Source organism: Musa acuminata, chromosome BXJ3-9 (assembly GCF_036884655.1).
Source record: "Musa acuminata AAA Group cultivar baxijiao chromosome BXJ3-9, Cavendish_Baxijiao_AAA, whole genome shotgun sequence".
In the NCBI taxonomy this organism is placed as follows: Eukaryota; Viridiplantae; Streptophyta; class Magnoliopsida; order Zingiberales; family Musaceae; genus Musa; species Musa acuminata.
The window spans coordinates 46936030-46955800 of record NC_088357.1 but is presented as its reverse complement, the minus strand read 5'-3'; the positions used below and the strand labels follow the sequence as shown (position 1 = coordinate 46955800).

General features: G+C 34.2%; 2 protein-coding genes across 3 annotated transcripts; both read left to right on the top strand.

Annotated features, from left to right (window-relative positions):
- Positions 1–546: 546 nt before the first annotated feature.
- On the top strand, positions 547–7303 carry LOC135648520 (F-box protein At-B-like). 2 transcript variants are annotated; one of them, XM_065166279.1, is made up of 4 exons: positions 547–861; positions 2337–2482; positions 5635–5734; positions 5853–7303. In XM_065166279.1, the coding sequence occupies exons 1-4, from the start codon at positions 673–675 to the stop codon at positions 7212–7214; spliced, it is 1797 nt and encodes a 598-aa protein (XP_065022351.1). In that variant the 5' UTR covers positions 547–672; the 3' UTR covers positions 7215–7303. The 2 variants fall into 2 exon arrangements, with proteins under 2 accessions (XP_065022351.1, XP_065022350.1); XM_065166278.1 differs by having other exon boundaries at positions 548–861; positions 2337–2542.
- Positions 7304–7925: 622 nt separating this feature from the next.
- LOC135648476 (chlorophyll a-b binding protein 7, chloroplastic-like) lies at positions 7926–18175 on the top strand. The gene is made up of 6 exons (XM_065166216.1): positions 7926–8112; positions 8264–8430; positions 9207–9353; positions 12952–13084; positions 15864–15956; positions 17710–18175. Exons 1-6 carry the CDS (start codon positions 7987–7989, stop codon positions 18010–18012), a joined length of 969 nt encoding a protein of 322 aa, XP_065022288.1. The 5' UTR covers positions 7926–7986; the 3' UTR covers positions 18013–18175.
- Positions 18176–19771: the final 1596 nt, after the last annotated feature.

The window sequence follows — 19771 nt, the reverse complement described above, 5'->3', positions numbered from 1 at the left end:
ATTATTTTAAAATATTATTAATAATAAATAGATTATAAAATAGTAAAACATTTATAAATGGTAAACTTCTTTCTATTTCATATTTTTTTTCTTTTAATACTTTAAATGCCCTCGTCATTTCTTCCTCGTCATTGCGCGATGGTGGTGAGGTGGAAGATAAAAAAAGGGCATAAAGATAAAAAATGATAGGGAGGAGGGCGATGAGATGATCGTTTATAATGTGAGATGAGAGAGATCGACCCTATCATAAACGATAATAAATAGAAAAGAGCTATGATCGAAGGGATGATGGACGCAACAAAAGGGGAGCAATTGACATTGAATACAGATCGCTTTATAGAGATATGACTAAGATCTTGCGTGGAGGGATGTCGTAGTAGGATAGAGGCGGGTCATAATAGGATGATAACGATGATGAAAAATATTTAAGATATTAAATAAAAAAAGAACCAAATGAAAATAACTAAAAACATGGAGGTATTTTCGAGAAAAACTAAACTAAAAAAAAAAGATGAACTTGTCAGGAAAAATAAGCCCGAAAATAGGAGACTCTATTGGAAAAGGTATTTGGAATTGGAGTTTAGAATGGGGGTTTTGGCTGAGGTGTGGGCGCCGACGTGGAAGCTGGAGAAATCGATTCCGACCTAATAATCATTCCACCCTGTTTCGGCAATGGGGAAGATGATCGTTCGAAGCGCTGCCGGCGGTGGGGAGCTGATAGAGACGCTCCCCCAAGGACTAGTCCTGGAGATCATGGGGAGGCTCGACTTGGAGTCTCTCTGTTCCTTGGCTCCCGTCTGCAAAGCTCTCCGCTGCTCGGTCTCTCAGTCGTTCTCGTCTATCTCTACCCTCGATCTCTCCGTTAGTTCTCGAATCCCTCTTCTCTAGCAGGATATCCTCATTTTCTCCAGTTATATTTCATGAAACCCTGCTAAAGTTGAAATCTTGTTGTGTTTTTTACTTCTCTCGTCGAGAAAAGTTACTAATGAAGCAAGTTATCTTTTTTTTTTTTGGGATAAATAATTTACTTCTTAGTAAGATGTCCCTGCTTATGCACGAATTTGTATATGTGGTTTATAGCTGGGGGCTCTTGGCGCTCAATCTCTAGATTTTTATTTGTGTAGGAGGTTTTATAAAGTTTATGCAAAAACATTTACGTTCTAAACGATAATACCCGGATTGGTGTCACAGATTGACGCTTTTCTTCTTTCTTAATAAACACTGTTTTATGGTTTCCTCCATTTTCCTGCTAGAGACATTAGAAGTAATTTTCCCCTCGAGTGAAAGGAATTAAAACATGGATAGCGTTTGTGTTAAAGATCATTTGGCTTCTTTCCTCTTCTCTGTGTATCTTATTATTGTATAGCGTGGAAATTCGTAATAGGGGTTGATTAGGTCGTGTAATCTTTATTAGCTTATTTTAACTTTTTTTTTTAGCGAATGCCCTGTGTTATCCGCATTCTTTGTTCATTATAACAATCATGTCAAAGTAAAAGTTTCACTTTAAGAGATGAAATGAATACCAAAATAGAAGAAAAAAATCAAGAAACAAAAGAAAAGAAGGAAACAAATAAAAACAGAGAAACAAAAACGATGAAGAAGAAGTTCAAAGATTGTTGCTATAGCTTCCAGCAAAAGTTAGTTTCTTCTTGAGGTAGTCTCAAGATCAATATTCATCTGCTTTGATTTATTTCTGAATACATGATTATTTCTATGTTTCCAAATAAACCAGAATCTCACGAACTCGATGAATTTTATACCACTCTCTAATTGATTAATTTTCTGGGGTTGAATTCATTCCATTTAGTTTTCTCTAAAAAGAAGCTATTAGTTCCTTGTTAATCATGTTAGTAACTGAAACATATTTTTAACTTCATTCAAATTAACTGTTGGATCACAAAAATGTTGGTATTTAGTTGGAGAGTTGGAATGTAATGGAATATTTAGTCTTTACATACTTGTTCTTTTCAGTAGCAACATAGATGTATCATTCATTCGTTGACTCCTCTGATTTCTTCTTTTTTACTTAATGTTATTTAAAGCACATATTCTTGATCTTTTAGAGTGGTAAACGTAAAGTCTTGATCTTACCCACTGCTTTATCTTCTTCCCTTTTTTATCTTCTTTCTTTTTCTCCTATCTGACATTTATCTATGTTCAGCTGTTCTATTTCTCTTCTTTCATGGTGTTAAGCTGAATTTTAATGCTCAAGTATAATGTATTACTTCTGTCGGTATTTATTTAGGTTCAGCTTTTGATTTCTCTTTTTCGCATGGTTTTAAGCTTAAAATTAATTCTGAAGCATGATGTATAACTTTTGTTGGTCCTCATTATAGGATTTGTCTCCCACCACCTGGGTTCTTAATAGAATCCTCAGCAATAATAAAGTCCTCAAAACTCTTATTCTTGATTGTAGACGGCTTGATGATTATTCAGTCGAAGTCTTCGCCAAAGAAAGTATCCAAGAACTTGTTCTGTTGAGGTGCTCCATGTTTTCTTCTTATGTTTTTACTGCTATAGCAGAGAAATGTCCCAAAATAAGGTATAAATCGAAGTTTACACAAATTTGGTTGAATGTTCTGATGGATTGTTGATTTTACTTGTTCAGCTGAACTACTTAATTAATAATTCTGTTATTTATCATTCATAATAAAAAATAACTAAATTTTAATTGTGATGAGTTTTTATCCTCATAAGGAAAAATATTACCACAAATCACTGATATTAGAATCCTCTATCTCTACGTTGCAAAGTTTTTAAAACCAGGAAAAACCTATGTCAAATATATAATCAATTTGGATTCAAGTTCATTGTCAACTGAGCCATTAGTGCTGAGACAATAAGTTCGTGAAACCAAATTGTCCGTGGTTGTTGTCAACACTTACGATAGTGATCCAATATTCATGGCATTTCAACATATTTGAGCAAGAAAGCTCACTAGGGTTGAGTCTCACAACAGTTTTGGATGTAATTGTCATGGCTAAACCCTTGGAAGACTATTATAGGCTACAAGAGGTGGAAGTAGCAGCTTACCTGGACTGTTGCAAACTTGGTCAATTTTTAGTTGGAATAGGTGTAGAAAAGATGCTTTCCAACCCACTCTTAATCGAGTTAGGGAAGGTGATGGGAGGATACTAGGATACAATTTTTTACTTTTAGTTATTTTGGATTGATTAAGGATGAATTTTAGTGGTATATTGAGGTTGCTCCTTTGCAACATAAGTTACTAGGGTTCAATCTTAAAAATTGGCTCATTCTTTACTTACCGATATAGGTGTGGGCATCGATCCTCCTTAGACTTTCATTAACAATGACAATGTGTATCGAGGCTTTCTTTAATTATGGAAATTATTTTCCTATTATGAGTCATATTTTTAGAGTCTTTTGTCTCTTTGGGTAGGATGTTGTAGGGTGACAAGTATAAGTCTTCTTCCACAACTATAAATAGGAATTCTTGCAAGTGCAAGAGGTTATGCTTGTAAACTCATTATTTATTTTGTCTTTATTTTAGTGATAGCTTAAAAGCTATATCTTTTTTGTTTTATCTAATTTTTTTAGGAGGCCAATTCTAATCGAATATGAGAATACCTGATAAGAGTCTATCCTAGCTGATAGCCTCTTATTACTTTAGTCAGTTAGTGTCAAGGTGGTAGTTGTTTTTTTTTCCTTTTCGTGCAAACGGTAAGTGACGAAGGTGAATTTTTGATCTTAGTCTTTACCAACTAAACTGGCTAACCTTTTCAAAAATTTGTAAGATGAAGTTTCAAACTTTTATCCTAAGGTAAGTCTATTGAATACACCACCATCAGACTATTTGTTTATTTATAAAATTTATACAAGAGATTACAAACCTTGTCTAAATGAGTCAGATAACCCACCATCAAATTAATGTTTTAGATGTTAAAACTTATTAAATGAAGGTTCAAACACTCTACTATTTGCCACCATCAAACTACTTGTCTTGATGTAAAAACTTACTGGATGAATTTTTGAGTATATTAGTACCGGATTAATTTCTTAGATGTAATTGATATAATAAAAATTCAAACATCAACTTAAGATAAGCAAGTTATTCCACTACCATACAAAGGTATAGGTGTTTAAAATTGTATGACGATGATCCAGACCCTCAACCATCACTAGACTAATTATTTAGGTGTTAAAATTCATAGGATGAAGAATAAAAAAGGTAAGTGAGTCGGCATGCCACCACCATACTAATTATTTAGGTGTCTAATTTGCAGGATGATCCAACCTAAGATAAGTGAATTAGGTCATCACTATTCCAACTGTTTAGGTGTGAAATCTGTTGCATGAGATTGAGTCCTTAACCTAAGATAAGATAAATTAGGTATATCATCACTAAACTAATATTTTAGGTGTAGCAAAAATATGACTCAAAAATACCTGTACCACACTAATGCTTGAGAATATGATCGCGATGTCCGCAAATCTTCACACTCCATTCTTGCCCAATGTACTATGAACAATAGTCTTTTCTCTATGTTGCAGCGAGTGTTGACTTCCTTGGCAATTTTAATGATGCTTTTAATGTTGTCAGTAGCTGTGGCATGCTTGTTCGTTGGATTTACTTTTTATGTGTGGGTCCCTTTAGAAGCTTTCTAGAGGTTGCCAATAAATTAATGAATTTATAGGGACTATTTTTGCGGTGACTTTCCATCAACATTTTTCCTAACTTCACCTAGTTGGATAACAGTGTTAAGTATTTTGTGGGCTCCCTGTGTTGTGATAATGTCTTAAAATGTGACTTTTGTGTAATGCTGTAACATGAAAATTCTCTTGAATACTTTTTTTCAACTCATTTTATTGTGCAAGTTTGGATCATTTGTCTAATACCAATATCAACTTAATTCTGATCTAGGCGGCGATCTGGACCAGTATCAATCAATACCTGATCCTATCACCTCTTAGATATATTTTGGACCCACTTCGAACTTTATGATATTTTTGCAACCTTTTATCAATCATGCAGCAAAAAAATCAAAGCATATAGTAACTAAAAAAGCTAGAATTAGTACACAATTTCAATTATAAAGATCTTGTTCAAACAAAGAAAATAATTTCTCTGGGGTACAAAGTTAAGGCTGCACAGACTGATCCTTCCCAATTTCCATATTGATAAGATCCTCATGCATTAGACTACTCTTTAGGATTTTTTTTCTTAAAACACGAGACATGTGTTAGTCATAAAACATAAGATTACAGATCATGGTTCTGCAACATAAAAATCAAGGAATAGCATGCATATATTGTCCTCTCCTCGTAACTTCACTCATTAGTTATCTATGACACTGTAAATACACTTTCACCGCTAAGTTTTGAAATCTTAGTCTTTAGTTTTGAAAATTGGCCATTGGAGAATTGGTAATTATGATAGATGCTATTGTAGGCAAGGTAACTTCAAAGCTCATCAGTCATCACATATATTATACCACTATATTATCTTGTAGATTGAGAAAGTTTGTGCGCTATTTATTCTTTTAGTCATCATTCCCTTTCATTATGTTCGTGTGCTATACATGTCGTCATTCCACATAACATGAAGCAATGGCTTATATCCTACAACTCTCTCTCTCTCTCTCTCTCTCTCTTACACCCACATTTTCATGTCAGGATGTTCACAGTTGAAATGAGACAAGCCAATGAACACGAATCAGCTGGTTCCTGCCATAAGGCCATAGGACAGATGCTTGATAGGTGCTTGTACTTGGAGGTGAATATTTGACTAAAGATTCATAATTTCTACTTGTTGAATAATCAATATACTGCTTCTGTAACCAGAAGAGTTGTTTTAACTTTGATCTACTGAATTTGCATCTGCTGATCTGCAGTCTGTGAGTATAAAATTCCATGCTGATTATTCTCATTCCGGTAATATTTCTTCCATCCAACTGACCCTCCCCAAAAATGTCAAAGCATTGCTGTTGCAGCCTATATCGGATTGGCAAGCAAAGGTGCTTATCCAGAACATTGGAGTTGATGGAGGATCACATTCATCCTTAGCTGGTGTTGGCATATCCTCTTTCGAGCCCATGTTTCATTGGCTGCAGTCATTATCTCTTGTTTTAAATAATATAACAGATGAACTTATCTTCAACATCACGAATAATCTTCACCAATTGGTTGAGCTATGCCTTGAAGACAATCCACCAGAGGAGCCTTCTTTGATGAATGACCTAACCAACGGCGGACTTCAGTCACTTGGCACTTTTAGGAATTTGATTGGTCTATCTCTTTCGCGTAATAGGAGTTCACTGACCACTTTCAAAAGGGTAAATGATATTGGTATTCTTGTACTTGCTGAAGGATGTAAAAGACTTGAATCAGTAAGACTTGGTGGGTTCTCTAAAGTTACTGATGCTGGCTATGTTTCTATTCTTCATTCTTGCAAGAATCTGAAGAGACTTCAAATTGTGAATGCTTTTTTCTTGTCGGATTTGGCATTTCATGATCTCGCTGATGCTCCAAACTCCCTTGTCGAGGTGAGATTGATTTCGTGCAATCTTATTACTGGTGAAACTGCAGAGTCTCTTTCTGTATGCAGAAATTTACAAGTGTTGGACTTCTCTGGCTGCAAAAGCATTGCAGATATTGGGCTGAACTCAATATCTAGACTGTCTAAGCTGACTACATTGGATCTTTGTGGAGCTGACATTACTGATAGTGGCTTGTCAGCTCTTGGTGGTGGGAGTTCCCCAATTGTGTCTTTGTGTCTTAGGGGTTGCAAAAGGATCACTGATAGGGGCATAGTTATGATGCTGAGTGGTGATGGTGTTCTTGGTAACACGTTGTTAACACTTGATTTGGGTTACCTTCCTGGAGTATCAGACACAGCTGTGGTTGCAGTTGCAAAAGTTTGCAGGCAAATCATCAACCTATGTATCAGAAACTGTTTTGCTGTCACGGACACATCTATCTCTGCGTTGGGTTCACCTGAAAGATCTGAAGGAAAAAGATCACTCAGAAAACTTGACTTGTATAACTGTTGTGGGTTGTCCGCTGTTTCATTCAGGTTGCTGAGTGGTCCTTTTTTTTGTGGTCTCCGATGGCTTGGTGTTGGAAGCACCAAGTTATTGGCGGACGGCAAATATAGATTCATAGAACTTGGTATTGAAAGACCTGGGCTAAGCATATGTATTAGTGGCTGTGAGATTGGCTGCAAGGATGGCTGGCAATGCCATGAATGTATCTGACATAAAGGTGTTGTAAAGATTAACTTGTCTAATTGTTACTGCTTGTACTGCTGGCAAAAATGTTAGATAAATTATTGGGTTTTACATTACAGCTTCAGTCTGGAGGGTTGATAACTAAATCCTATGGTGTTTCATAATTGATTTGCCGAAACTTAGTTTATTTTTAATCATATTTAATTTTGATGTTTTATAAGGATGATGGATTAATTATAGATTATCTATTGTAATTAGTTATTTTAACATTATATTTCTTATACTTTCAAAGATTACATTAAGATTCTTATATTTATGAAAGTAAAATATTAAATATTTTTTTTTTATATTATCGATTTTATTAATAAAAATATCATATATAATTTATGATAAATTAAAATAAGATAAAGTCAATATTTAGTCATAAATTCTATGATATTTTTATTAGCAAAGTTAATGGTTCGTAGAGAAATGAAATGAAATATTTTATTTTTTTAAATATAAATATTTTATATAAAGATTTAAATATAATTTTTTAGAGTATAAGGAATGTTTTGCTTTTAAGTATAAATGTTTCATTGGAACGATAAGGGCTGCTCAATACACGTTACATTTGACATACGACATGACATTATGATAGCAATTTCTTAGAAATCTTCATTTACTAGTGGGTCGGATCGGGTATCGTTCTTACTATCCCGTGACACAGCCAACCCACCCCGTTCCCACCCAACCATTCTTCCGTTTCACTGTATTCATAGAACTTCCACCACCGTCTCCCGATAACAATTCTGCTGCTATGGCCATGCTCTTACCACACCCTGTCTCTTCTCTCGCTCCCCGCGTTCCTAGCTACCCGCTTCCCTCGAGGCTTAATAGCCGGAGGAGGAAATCTGTTTCCGTCGTGCAAGCGTCGTGGCAAGAGGTTTTACTTCTCTCCTCTCTTTCTCTCTCTGTTCTGCTGCACTCTTCCCACCGATCGAGGGGATCCCTAACCCTCGCGGTGGTCGCGTCGCGCTCCGATCTCTTGACTTTCGAATTACAACAAGACAATTTCTCATCTCCAGTGGTTTCAGCTTGCAGGGGTCCTCATCTTCTCTGCGATCCCTTTCACCGCGGTGAAGGCCGTCGCCAATAGCTCCCTGGGAGAAAAGCTCCGTCGGCAACTCAGTGAAACCAAGAGGGACGCCGTGGAGAAGTCATTGAGGTTTAAAGCCCTCGCTCAAAAGGCCAGAGAAGCGAGGTATTTGACCATTTCTTGATTGGTTACAATGTGTTGGTGGCGACGGATTTGTACACAGCAATAAAAAAGAGCTCACCGCTGATTGCACATCTAAGATCTTCAAACCAGTTTTGCCATTCTCTTCTTTGGGGATAAGGAAAGTGGTATCAAAGTTTTGCCATTCTCTGTGGTCTTTTTTTTTTTACATGAAAAATCATGTGAGTAGAATTATTTGTATTAATTTTTCCAAACGAAAAACTCTATTCGCTTTATTTCTGTGCCCTTCTTGGATGCTATAATCTCCAATACCTCCCCCTCATGGTTGAGGCTATAGCAAACGAGGTACATTTGTAATTGAGAAATTCATCTGGATGTTGCTTCAAATGCCATATCTTGATTTGTCTTCAAGCTTCTTATTTGGAGCTTGTACAACTAATGCAATTAAAGTGCCAACCTTTTATATTATCTTTATGGTGTTGCGTGGACTTGATAATCCTTGAATATGGAGCCTATATTATTTATACAGCAAAAATCTTAAAAGTTGTACAAAGTAAATTGGAGCATAGCAGGATATACTTTGGGTGTGCATGGTTTCCTATTGTTTGTCTGTTTATATCTATTGAATTATGGTAAATTATCCTGGTCCAATATTATCCAGTTTTTTCTTTCAGTTGGCTTTGTAATTATAGGAAGAAACCCATTAAAATTTACTGTTAACCATTCACAGCTTTGTCAAGCTTTTACACCAGGATATAAGAATGCCATCCCCTAATTAAAGATTTCAACTATTTTTTCAGTTCTTGGTATGGGCGTGAACGTCCTTGCTGGCTTGGTCCTATTCCATACAAGTACCCATCTTACCTTACAGGAGAGCTTCCTGGTGATTATGGCTTTGACGTTGCAGGTCTGGGCAAGGATCCTGTGGCTTTGCAGAAGTACTTTAAGTACGTGAACTATGTATCACTCATCAAAAGACCATTGCCTTTCTTCATAGCTCACCTGGTGGCACAAAGATAATTTCTTATTTATCTCTCATATGAAAGAGAACAAGATCTTTTATTATTCCTGGTGATTATTACATAGCACATTTCTCTGTTAACTCTTTGATCTTTGTTTTCTTATTGATTTATGATTTGTTTATTTTTCTTGAATAGTCTTATACCATAAATACATATGATTTCACACTTAAACATTCAGCTTAATTTATAATTTCAGACTGGTTATCAACATCTGTAAGTGTAATTTTCATTAATGTCCCTGTGGAAGTTGTAATTTAGATGGATTCCTTCAAAACTTGAAATGTGACCCTTTATATGATAATATTTATGTAAGGCTAGAGTGAGGATATAGACATGAAGATCATGAGGATGTCTGTTAACTCAGCTGGTAAAGAATTTGACCTAGATAGCAAGGTCTTCGGATCGAATCCTGTCTTCACCACTTCTCTTTTTCTAAAAGCAAGAGCTCATTTCAAGGTTTTGAGTCCTAAATCCAGTAATAGAAGATAAATTAGTTCTACAAGATGCATTTCAGAAGAATGTGGTTGCATGATCTAGTTACTAAATATTGCACTTTGACAGTTTTGTTTAGTTAATTAAACATTAACTAAATGGAAACCTGTGTATGTATCTGGTGCATGAGCAAAAGCTCAATGATCCATTTTCCAAAAGGTAGAATAAAAAGTTGAAAAAGAAGGGTATTTATCACAGGAAGAAGAAGTGAATTAGACAAATGGCTGGAGATGGATCTAATGTGGTCGGCAACCATGACATGGTGTCATCATGAGATTTGCTACATGCACAATTGGCACATGAACGTGTTGAATCAGGAATGAAATTGGAGGTCTAAATCTTTGATTAAAGGCTCTATAGTAAAAGAATATGGATGTGATTGAACTTATTCTTTGATATATAATTCATGAAAGAAAAGAAAATCTAATTAGCTTGAGTGAAATCAATTGTCAAGAACATATAATATGATGGAGCTAATTTAAAATAAAGAAAAATATATGAAAGAAGAGTACATGAATAGGACACGCTGAGATTTTAGTAAAAGGATAGAAGTAAAGGAAAAGGGAGTTTGCCCATTTGATTTTGCCTTTTCTTTTGAGTGGCATGATATGATGGATAGAAGGAACTGAGAGAAAATATTGGCCCTGGAAGCTTGTAACATGGGACATGTAGACTTGAAAAATCTCAAGCATTGATGAAAGATAATTAGAACAGGAATTCTAGATATTAGGGAGAATGAATTAAGAAGATGGCTTGAGAAATAAAAAAGAAAATGGAGTTTGTGAATTGAAATTTATTATACAAAATCCAGAGCAATTGAAATAACTTGCAAAATCCAAGCAATTTGACTCAGCTGAATGTACAGTTATGATTTGACATCATAGATTTTACCCGAATAGTCATGAATTTTGCTTGATGCAACCTATTGGTAGAAAAGATATTATGTTGAAAGAGTTCAAGTAATAAAATGGTATAGTAAGTGCCAAATATTAATAGAAATAAAGATATTCTCTTCACATTGTAGAAAGTTGATACTCTAAGGACATGAAGATATATTAGACTTATATATTACTGTTTTTTTTTGGGAATGAAGAGGCATTATAACAATTGACATGATTTGGTGAAATAAAATATCTTTGTGATTGAGAAGTGATGTTGCACTTTTTTTGTTGACTTCTCATGAATTATGGAAATGTGACGAGATGGCCTTGTAGTTATTCTAGTAATTGTTGATGAAATTACAATGTATTAAACATCTTGTTTGAAAAGTTTTAATCATTACGTTGGCAAGATTTGAAGCTGTAGAAGTGAAGAGGCCAGTTTGTAGGAATTTATATGGTTCTGATTTAATTCTAACCATTCCTATGGGATTGAAAAAGAATTCAAATAATGATGGTAGTATTTTATGGTTTATATAATTCTTTAAAAGAGCTGGAGTTACCAAAAGTTAATTGACAGCTGGATGTGTATAAAAGTGAGTCATAGTTACTCATAGAAATCTTGCTTAGTAGTTATGATTAAAAAGTATAGTATTTGGTACAACTAAAATACCACTTTAGTTAGAGTTATAGAACAGACTGCTAAAATTCAAATCTAAATGGAAATTAGTTGCAACTATTTGCATTAACTGGGTGGGAATTGAAGACATCATTCTTGATAATCATGATTGAAGACAAAGAACTTTAGTTGTATATAATCTTTGGTATAACTAAAATTTGACCATAGTTATGAGTTGTATAACAAAATACTAAGAGCCAAATGTGAGTGGAAATAAATCACAAATTATTTATCATGTATAGATGATAAATAAAGAGACACCATATTTATGTTGCATTTGGTAATACATTTGTATTCTTAATGTGCATTTGGAGAATGGAGTTTGAGTGAATGTACAGTTGTGGAATACTTTAAGTGTTTGATAAGCAGTAGATGAAAACTGTATTTTAAATCTGCATTGACATAAATGTTGTTTGGTAAGATTGTTTTTCAAAAGTCCATTGAATATTATGTGATAAATTTATCCCTCTAATATTTTTAATATTTATTGAAAGGTAAATACATATATTTTCATTTAAATAAATAAATAAATAAAATAATAAATGAATGTATATAATCTTACAAAATTTTGTATGGCCTAGATATATAATAAATAAAAAATATAACCATATAAATGAATGCAAAATAATTTTTAAAAATAAATAAATAAAATTTTAGACTTATGAGAAAAGAGGCGATGACATAAATTGAGAGAATGGATGAGGAAATGAGGGTTATGATTTTTTGGGGTAATCTTATGACTTTGGATAACGTCATAGAGTACTTTGGGAATTTGAAAAATGATATGGCTTTTCGCAAATGCTAATATGCTAATACTATCCTAAGGTAACATCAATATTTGGGCATTTTTAATGCAGCATCTAGGCCAGATATGATTATAAAAAAGTTTACCAAGCACCAATTCACATTTGAAATGTGCATCGGGCTGTCAATGCACATTTCAATTGTATTCTCCAACACAACCTTAATAGTCATGATCAAAGGAAATGAGCTTGTGTGGGTTGCAGTTATAGCATGAATATTGAGAGGCAAATGAGATGGAAATAATGAGTCATTTTTATTTTCTCAGGTAATTGAAGAGACACCATGCATTATATGATGATTAAAGATGAAAATTTTAGGATATAATCCTTTTTAATTGGGATTTTAAAATTCATTTTGAGAGCTATGGTCAATCTGTATATATGGTAAGGAAAAAGAAATACTTTCAACATGAGAAGTCATATTGATATGACAGTTTTTATTAGTGTTCAGAATATAAACGCTATACAGATAAGGAAAAAGAAATACTTTCAACATGAGAAGTCATATTGATATGACAGTTTTTATTAGTGTTCAGAATATAAACGCTAAACACGTGAACGCTAAACACTCATGTGATCGCATGGTTGCATGATTATTTTCTATGATTGTTGGTAAATGATGCCTTTCTTGAGGTTAAATGTTTCTTAACTTTAATATATGTACCATGCAGCTTCGAAATTTTGCATGCTCGTTGGGCGATGTTGGCATCTATTGGTGTAATAGTTCCTGAGTTGTTAGAAGAACTTGGTTTTGTTCATTTTGTTGAACCTGTGTGGTGGAAAGTTGGGTACGCAAAGCTTCAGGTGAGTGGTTTAGTGCAGCTCATAAATTTAAGCAAGTGATCTCAGTTAAAGATCAATATACTTGCTGTTGATAATCTGGTGTATGTGGTCTCTGTGCAAAACTTGGCCCATGATTTGTGTTGTTTTGCATAGCATACTAAAATCTCATACTAGCCATAACTAAACCCCAAAACATAGATGATCAAAGAGTTCAAACAAGCATTTACTGAACACTAGGCATTATGCTTGATAAAGCTTTCATTGAAAAATTGACATTGTGAATGTATAATAAAAACATACAACACTGCAATGCAAAATCTCTGCATATGTCTGCAGGTGCGAGAACATCACAAATTTATTGTGATCATTGTTGTCACTACAGTATGATGATAACACAAATATTATTCATTGTCTGTTATCAATATGACATTTATGTATTATAGAGGACTGGTGGTACTGTGAACCATAGTTATCCGTGGGTACATGTTGCATTTTGCATAGAATTATGGTGTATGTGGATTTTAATACATATGCTTAAGGACTAGCACAGATGTATAGAAGATACTTATTGAGTCTACTTGAGACCATGAAAATAACTACAGTCCCAGGCACACATCTTTGTTTTCTGCAGCACTTGATATCTACTTTCTGAACGCTAGGATTTTGAAAGAGGATGCAAGTTTGTTATATCATGATTTGACACTGTTCTAGAAATGGGATTCTCAAGTATCATCACAATGTCATGGTCATCTTGGTTTATAGTAGCCTGACCATGTACTACAATAGCAGGATATGGCAATTAGGTTATGCTTAGTGTCTGCCATGGCACTAAAGACTGCATTTGGCAACATTGGCCCATTTTTATTTGTTGGTTAATACTTTGCATGAGTTCTGGATGCCTTGCAATTTCAATCTCTTTATATACTATATCTTGGTCTTCCTTGTATTCACCATCATTGTTGAATGAATAGTTGCAACTAACAGAAAGTGGAAAGGGTTTCTCCATTGCTACTGCAGTAAACTAACTTGTCCATATTAGACACCATAACTTTTTCTACTTCACCTTGTTCCTTCTTTCTGTTTAACTTCCTACCTTAAATCCATGTGCTTAATTCCTCACCATTAGTTGTATTCTCTAAGAGCATTCTGCAAATCATTGTACTATTGATTTTTGACTACGATGTTTTGGTGATGAACACAGCCAAAAATTTTGCTAAAGTGGCTTTTCACTGCAAGTTTGTTGTAGATGAAAGATGTTATTTATTGGTCTCACTTTCTGTTTTCTTTATTCTATCTTCTCTTACATTCAAATCTTTTAAGCTATATGTTGTTGTAAATTTGTAATATTCAGAATCTGAACTCATTGTTCTGCTATCATGCTTTGATTGTTTTAGTAACTATCTTTCTATTTTTTTGATTTTGTACCATATCCTTTGTTGAATTTGTGCAGCACACTCTCTCATGAATAATAGTTTATGCAAGTGTGACTTCAAATTCATGATGCTTGTGATCGGCTTGTTTTGAGTGTTGTCAATGGCTATGTGCTAATCATGTGCTGCTACAACATTAGTATGAGCGCATGGAGCTGATCCGCGTTGAAGCATAAGTGACAGGCCTCTTTTCTATTGTCTATGTCTCTCCTCTGATACCCCTGATTGTGTTTGGTGATAGGTGGCTAGTTCTAATTTTAGGTTACGGCCTTTATGTAGTGATTAGCCCTTGACTCCTTATCTATTCTTATCTCATTTGTTGTCTGCGAACAGATGCTGCATCCTGGTTACTTGTTGCCAATTTCTATGATTGCTCTTATTGTCTCTAAAGCATATTATGTTACTGTAACATTGGTGGTGTCTCCATCATCATTTGCCTTGACGCAAAGCATGAATAGCATCAAAGGATAAGTAGACTCTTAGACATGGTTTGGAAGATTTCATTTTGCATTTTAAACTTGCCTTTTCTGGGCTTCCTATTCTTTGTTCTTGCTACTCTAGTAGTGATGGTTAGTCTTTTCTCTACCAAAGACCTTAGCCTGAACTAAACTTTAAAATCTTATAACGGACACCACTCATCACCATCAGTTTTCTGTGCAGGTTTGAGTTGGTTGAGATCCTTGAATGTCTACAATGATAGCTTTGCTTTGTGATGACCACTCATTTAAATGATTATCATAGCTTCTTCATGGGACAACTATGTCAACTTGAAGAAACTAATGCTTCACAGAGCTCTCCATAATTGTTTCTTGCTTAAAGCTAGACCATGATATTGATTATCCATTGTGGCATATGCATCAAGAAAATAACATAAACTTCATCCTGTCTATCCCTAATGCAATAGCTCTCTCAATGCTATCTTCATATTGTAATGCATGTAGACCAATTTTTCTAGTCCCATATGTGACAATTGATTTCATAGAGAAGGGAAGAAGCATTGAGAAAATAACTCTTTTAGGTGGGAGGGTTGTATTTTTTGACCTTCCACTTAAGTTCTCTCTTTATCTCACTAAATTATGAATTTTGAAAAGATATCTCTTGACCTATCAATGTGATTGGGTTTATAGAATCTTTAATATATCTTCGAAAGATAATAATTTTTTATAGAATACTTGGATAACATTTGTTTGAGTTTCGAAAATAACATTTGTTTGCATAGGTTCTGTATATTGATTGTAAGCTTTTTTTTTAGATTGGTACTCCTTTCAAATTTTTGTATCAGTTGATAACTCCTTTTTATATGTAATATTCAAGCATACTTCATCAAGTTCACAAAAATGTATTTCTTAAACACAATTTTTCACTTCCAGGGTGATACTCTTGACTACCTTGGTATTCCTGGACTTCATATAGTTGGCGGTCAAGGAGTCATCATTATAGCAATCTGTCAAGCTCTTCTAATGGTAGTAAGCATACACACAACTTTTTCATTAAAGGCCCTAGAGTAAACTTGACAGAAATTATGGTGTTTATAAATTCCAATTTGAATTTTATTTGAGCTAAAATTATGAACTTGGCAAAAATAGTATTTACGATTCAACTTTATAGTGCATTGGTGAGGAGCTTTGTTAGTCTGAGATAAGCTAGTTTTTGAATGGGAAATTGGTTAATGAAGAAAGCTTCTTCGTCTGTGGTGGAGCTGCCATCCTCACCAATGGCAATGTTGCAACACCCACTCCCACTGCCTGCATCTTTCCAGAACTTGTACGCTAGACTTGAATACTGAACCCTCTGCGGTATGTCCTAAAGCTTATATTATAGACTAAACCTTATGTCCAAATCCCTAAATTTTAAATCACAAACCTTGTGAGCCATGCCATACCTTTTTGTACCTTAAATTGTAAATCCTGAAATTCAAACCCTATACTCGATTGCCTAAACTGTAAATCTAAAACCCCAAATTATCAACTATATCTTATGTCTACTATTATACCAATCCAAAAAATGATTCATTTTGCAATCCAAATTTCAGGCTAGTGTTTAGAATCATTCTGTACTTAAGTTTTGCAATTACTAATTTGCTACTTATTTTAAGAACTCTTAGCTTGATGAATTTTGTGTTCATTAGATTAGCAATGTGATACACCATACTGTAGAAAGTTAAATTGAGAATGCACTTTAGACCCTCCAGTGACAGTGCTAAAACTTATGAAATGATGCTTTGGGAACAGAATGATTTACTAAAGTATCTAATACTGAAGGTCATAAGTTTATACAAAACCCATGACTCTATACTGTATTAAGTATTGTACAATGAATGATTAACGGATTGGGTGCTGATATATATGGTACTAAAAAATTATTAATGTCCACATTAAACTGTTTTAGTCCATGCTTGTGGAGTAATGTGTTCCCTTCCAAGGTTCGCCGTACCGTATCATACCGGCGTTTCGACCCGGGCTCGGTACGGTATAGTACTAGTGTACCGAGTGGTACATCAGGGCATACCGAGCAGTACACCCTGGTGTACCGAACAATTTAATATTTTTTTTCATACTGTAGCAGTGCTACAATATAGTACTGTAGCACTGTAGCGGTACCGGGTGGTCCGCATACCGGTAACCTATCGGATCGGTACGTACCGCCCGGTATGGGTGGTACACTTCGGTATGACAGACCTTGTTCCCTTCAGTACTTTATTATATTTTACACATTCTGTTTCTAAACATGATGTTGCTATTTCCTTAAACAAATCATTGTATTGGCACATGACACATGATTCTATACTATACATAAGTATTACACATGATTCTATACTATGATTATTAGCTACCCTGAATTGATTTTAAACAATGTGTAGGTGATGAAACACGCTTCAAGTGCATTATAATTTAGCTTATTATCAGGGCATTTTCTCTGCAAATATTACTGTTTAGTGTAAGGATCTCAACTTTATTTGAAATATATCTCTCACCACTATATTTTTTCACGTAGATAGATAGATTGGAATAAAAATATATGTCGTAAACTACATTGTCTAGTTATTTGGCAAATTAACTAATTGAAACATTGTTCTGAAATTTTAGCATTGTGTTTCTCCATACTGCCCCAGTTGTAAGATTTACAAATGTTCACATCTAAAACTGAACTGTTCACAATGGTGAAGTTTCAGATACTTTCAAGATGTATTATTTGTTATATGATTATTATTAATAGGTTGGACCAGAGTATGCTAGATATTGTGGGATAGAGGCCCTGGAGCCATTGGGTCTATACCTGCCTGGTGACATAAATTATCCAGGAGGCTTGCTTTTCGACCCTCTGGGACTTTCTGCAGACCCTGTTTCTTTTGAAGAACTCAAAGTAAAAGAAATAAAAAATGGCCGTTTGGCAATGGTGGCTTGGATAGGCTTCTATCTTCAAGCAGCCGTAACAGGTAAAGGTCCGATACAGAACCTTTTTGAACACGTAAGTGACCCCCTTCACAACAATGTGACGGCTTTCATCAAGTTAATGTGACAAGCCTCTTCCATCTTTCTTCTTGACATGATAAGTTCTTCTAATTCAGTTACAAGGAAATGATGTAAATTTCAAATTATTTCTAGAATTTTGTAAATTTAAAGATATTCTAGCTGCATTTTGTATTGGTCTAGGGGCACCTACTAGTGTGTTTTTGTGCTTATGGCTTCTTATGTTTATGCTTGGGGGAAATGATATTTTTGTATGACCTTAGTGGCTTCTTCCATCTTCCTCTTTGACATGGTGAGTTCTTGTAATTCAGTAACAAGGAAATGATGTAAATTTCAAAGAAATTTCTAAAATTTTGTAAATTTAAAGATATGCTAGCTGCATTTCTCTATTGGTCTAGACTCTTAGAGGCACCTAGTAGTGTGTTTTGGTACTTTTGGCTTGTTATATTACTGTCTTGCTTGAGGAGAATTCATTTTTTGTATAACCTTAGTGACATGCTGACCTAAATATTAGGTAATTAACCAGTTTTGTGTGGACAATTGTAAACTAAACAATGGATTGTGTCACGAAATTATGTTTATGAGAGTCTCAATGTTTATTGTTGGAAAGCATTTGGCTTAAAAAGTTATATAAATGTTGACTGCAACAATGGTGAAGTTTGCCTAAATCCATTCGACATTTCGGAGGACTTCCATGATGTTATGCTATGACAACCCAAAGCTGTGAAGCAGCTTTTATTTGTCTTCTGTTTCTTGTCATGCTCTAGGCACCAAAACATAGTAGTATGACTTTTGTTTAAAAGTGAATCAATGAAAAAAAATAAAATTTTTGTTTAGCTTTGATGTTCATTTTTCCATGAGTCAATTTTGTTGAATTGATTGTCCATGTTCATTAGATTCTAGAGTTTGACATTTCTTGATTCCGTGTAAGTTCTTTCACCATCCTATTTTTCTTCAAAACAGTGTCTGTGCAACTTGTCTTCGTATCATATATAAAATTATGGAAAGGCTTTGGAATTTTGTATTAGGGTGCAAAATGATGCAAACTTTTATATTTTGGGTAATTCTAACACTTAGATTTTCTTTTGGAATAAATGTCTATAAAACTTCTCTCGTGTCATATTATAATGGAAATAAAAAAAAATTATATTTTTTTAACTCGTATGTAAAACAGGTAAACTTTTATATTTTGGGTAAATTTCTTGCTGTGATATTGTTCTACAAAACAATGTTCATACATTTCTTTGGATCCTATACTGCAATGGAAAATAGAATTTTTATATATTTGAACTACTGTGTAAAATCTTATGAATATTTTCACTTCAGGTAACTTTTATATTTTTAGTGGCTGTGTTTTTCTCCGATATCGTATGGTACTGTTTCGCATGAGCGATATGTATCGATTCGATAGAGGATCAATACATATGGTACATTAGTCGTTCGATCCAGCTTAGTACATATTATATTGATAGCGATCGACACACTGGTATGATATAGTATTCATAACATTGGTCTATATAACTTCTCTGGTATCACATGGTTGTATTGACTCGCAAACATTTTCGCTTTCAGTACTTTTTTTCATCAATGTCCTCGTCTTTAATGAAATCATATAAACTTTTCAGTCTTAATAATTTTTTAAAAAATATTACTTTTTTGTTATGATATAACAGTCAGATGACTTCTCTCTTGTCACATTGTGCTAAGCTAAAAATTTGAACTTTTCACTTTCAGTAATTTTTTTATTATCAGGTTTTTTCATATGATACATCCAAATTTAGATTGCGGTCTCGTGCCACTGTTACCTC

Coding starts and splice junctions, on each gene's coding strand:
- LOC135648520 (XM_065166278.1), top strand. CDS start 673: ATGGGGAAGATGATCGTTCGAAGCGCTGCCGGCGGTGGGGAGCTGATA. Junction 862..2,336: donor TCTCTACCCTCGATCTCTCC/GTTAGTTCTCGA, acceptor TCCTCATTATAG/GATTTGTCTCCCACCACCTG. Junction 2,543..5,634: donor GAGAAATGTCCCAAAATAAG/GTATAAATCGAA, acceptor TTTTCATGTCAG/GATGTTCACAGTTGAAATGA.
- LOC135648476 (XM_065166216.1), top strand. CDS start 7,987: ATGGCCATGCTCTTACCACACCCTGTCTCTTCTCTCGCTCCCCGCGTT. Junction 8,113..8,263: donor TGCAAGCGTCGTGGCAAGAG/GTTTTACTTCTC, acceptor CAGTGGTTTCAG/CTTGCAGGGGTCCTCATCTT. Junction 15,957..17,709: donor TCTGTCAAGCTCTTCTAATG/GTAGTAAGCATA, acceptor TATTATTAATAG/GTTGGACCAGAGTATGCTAG.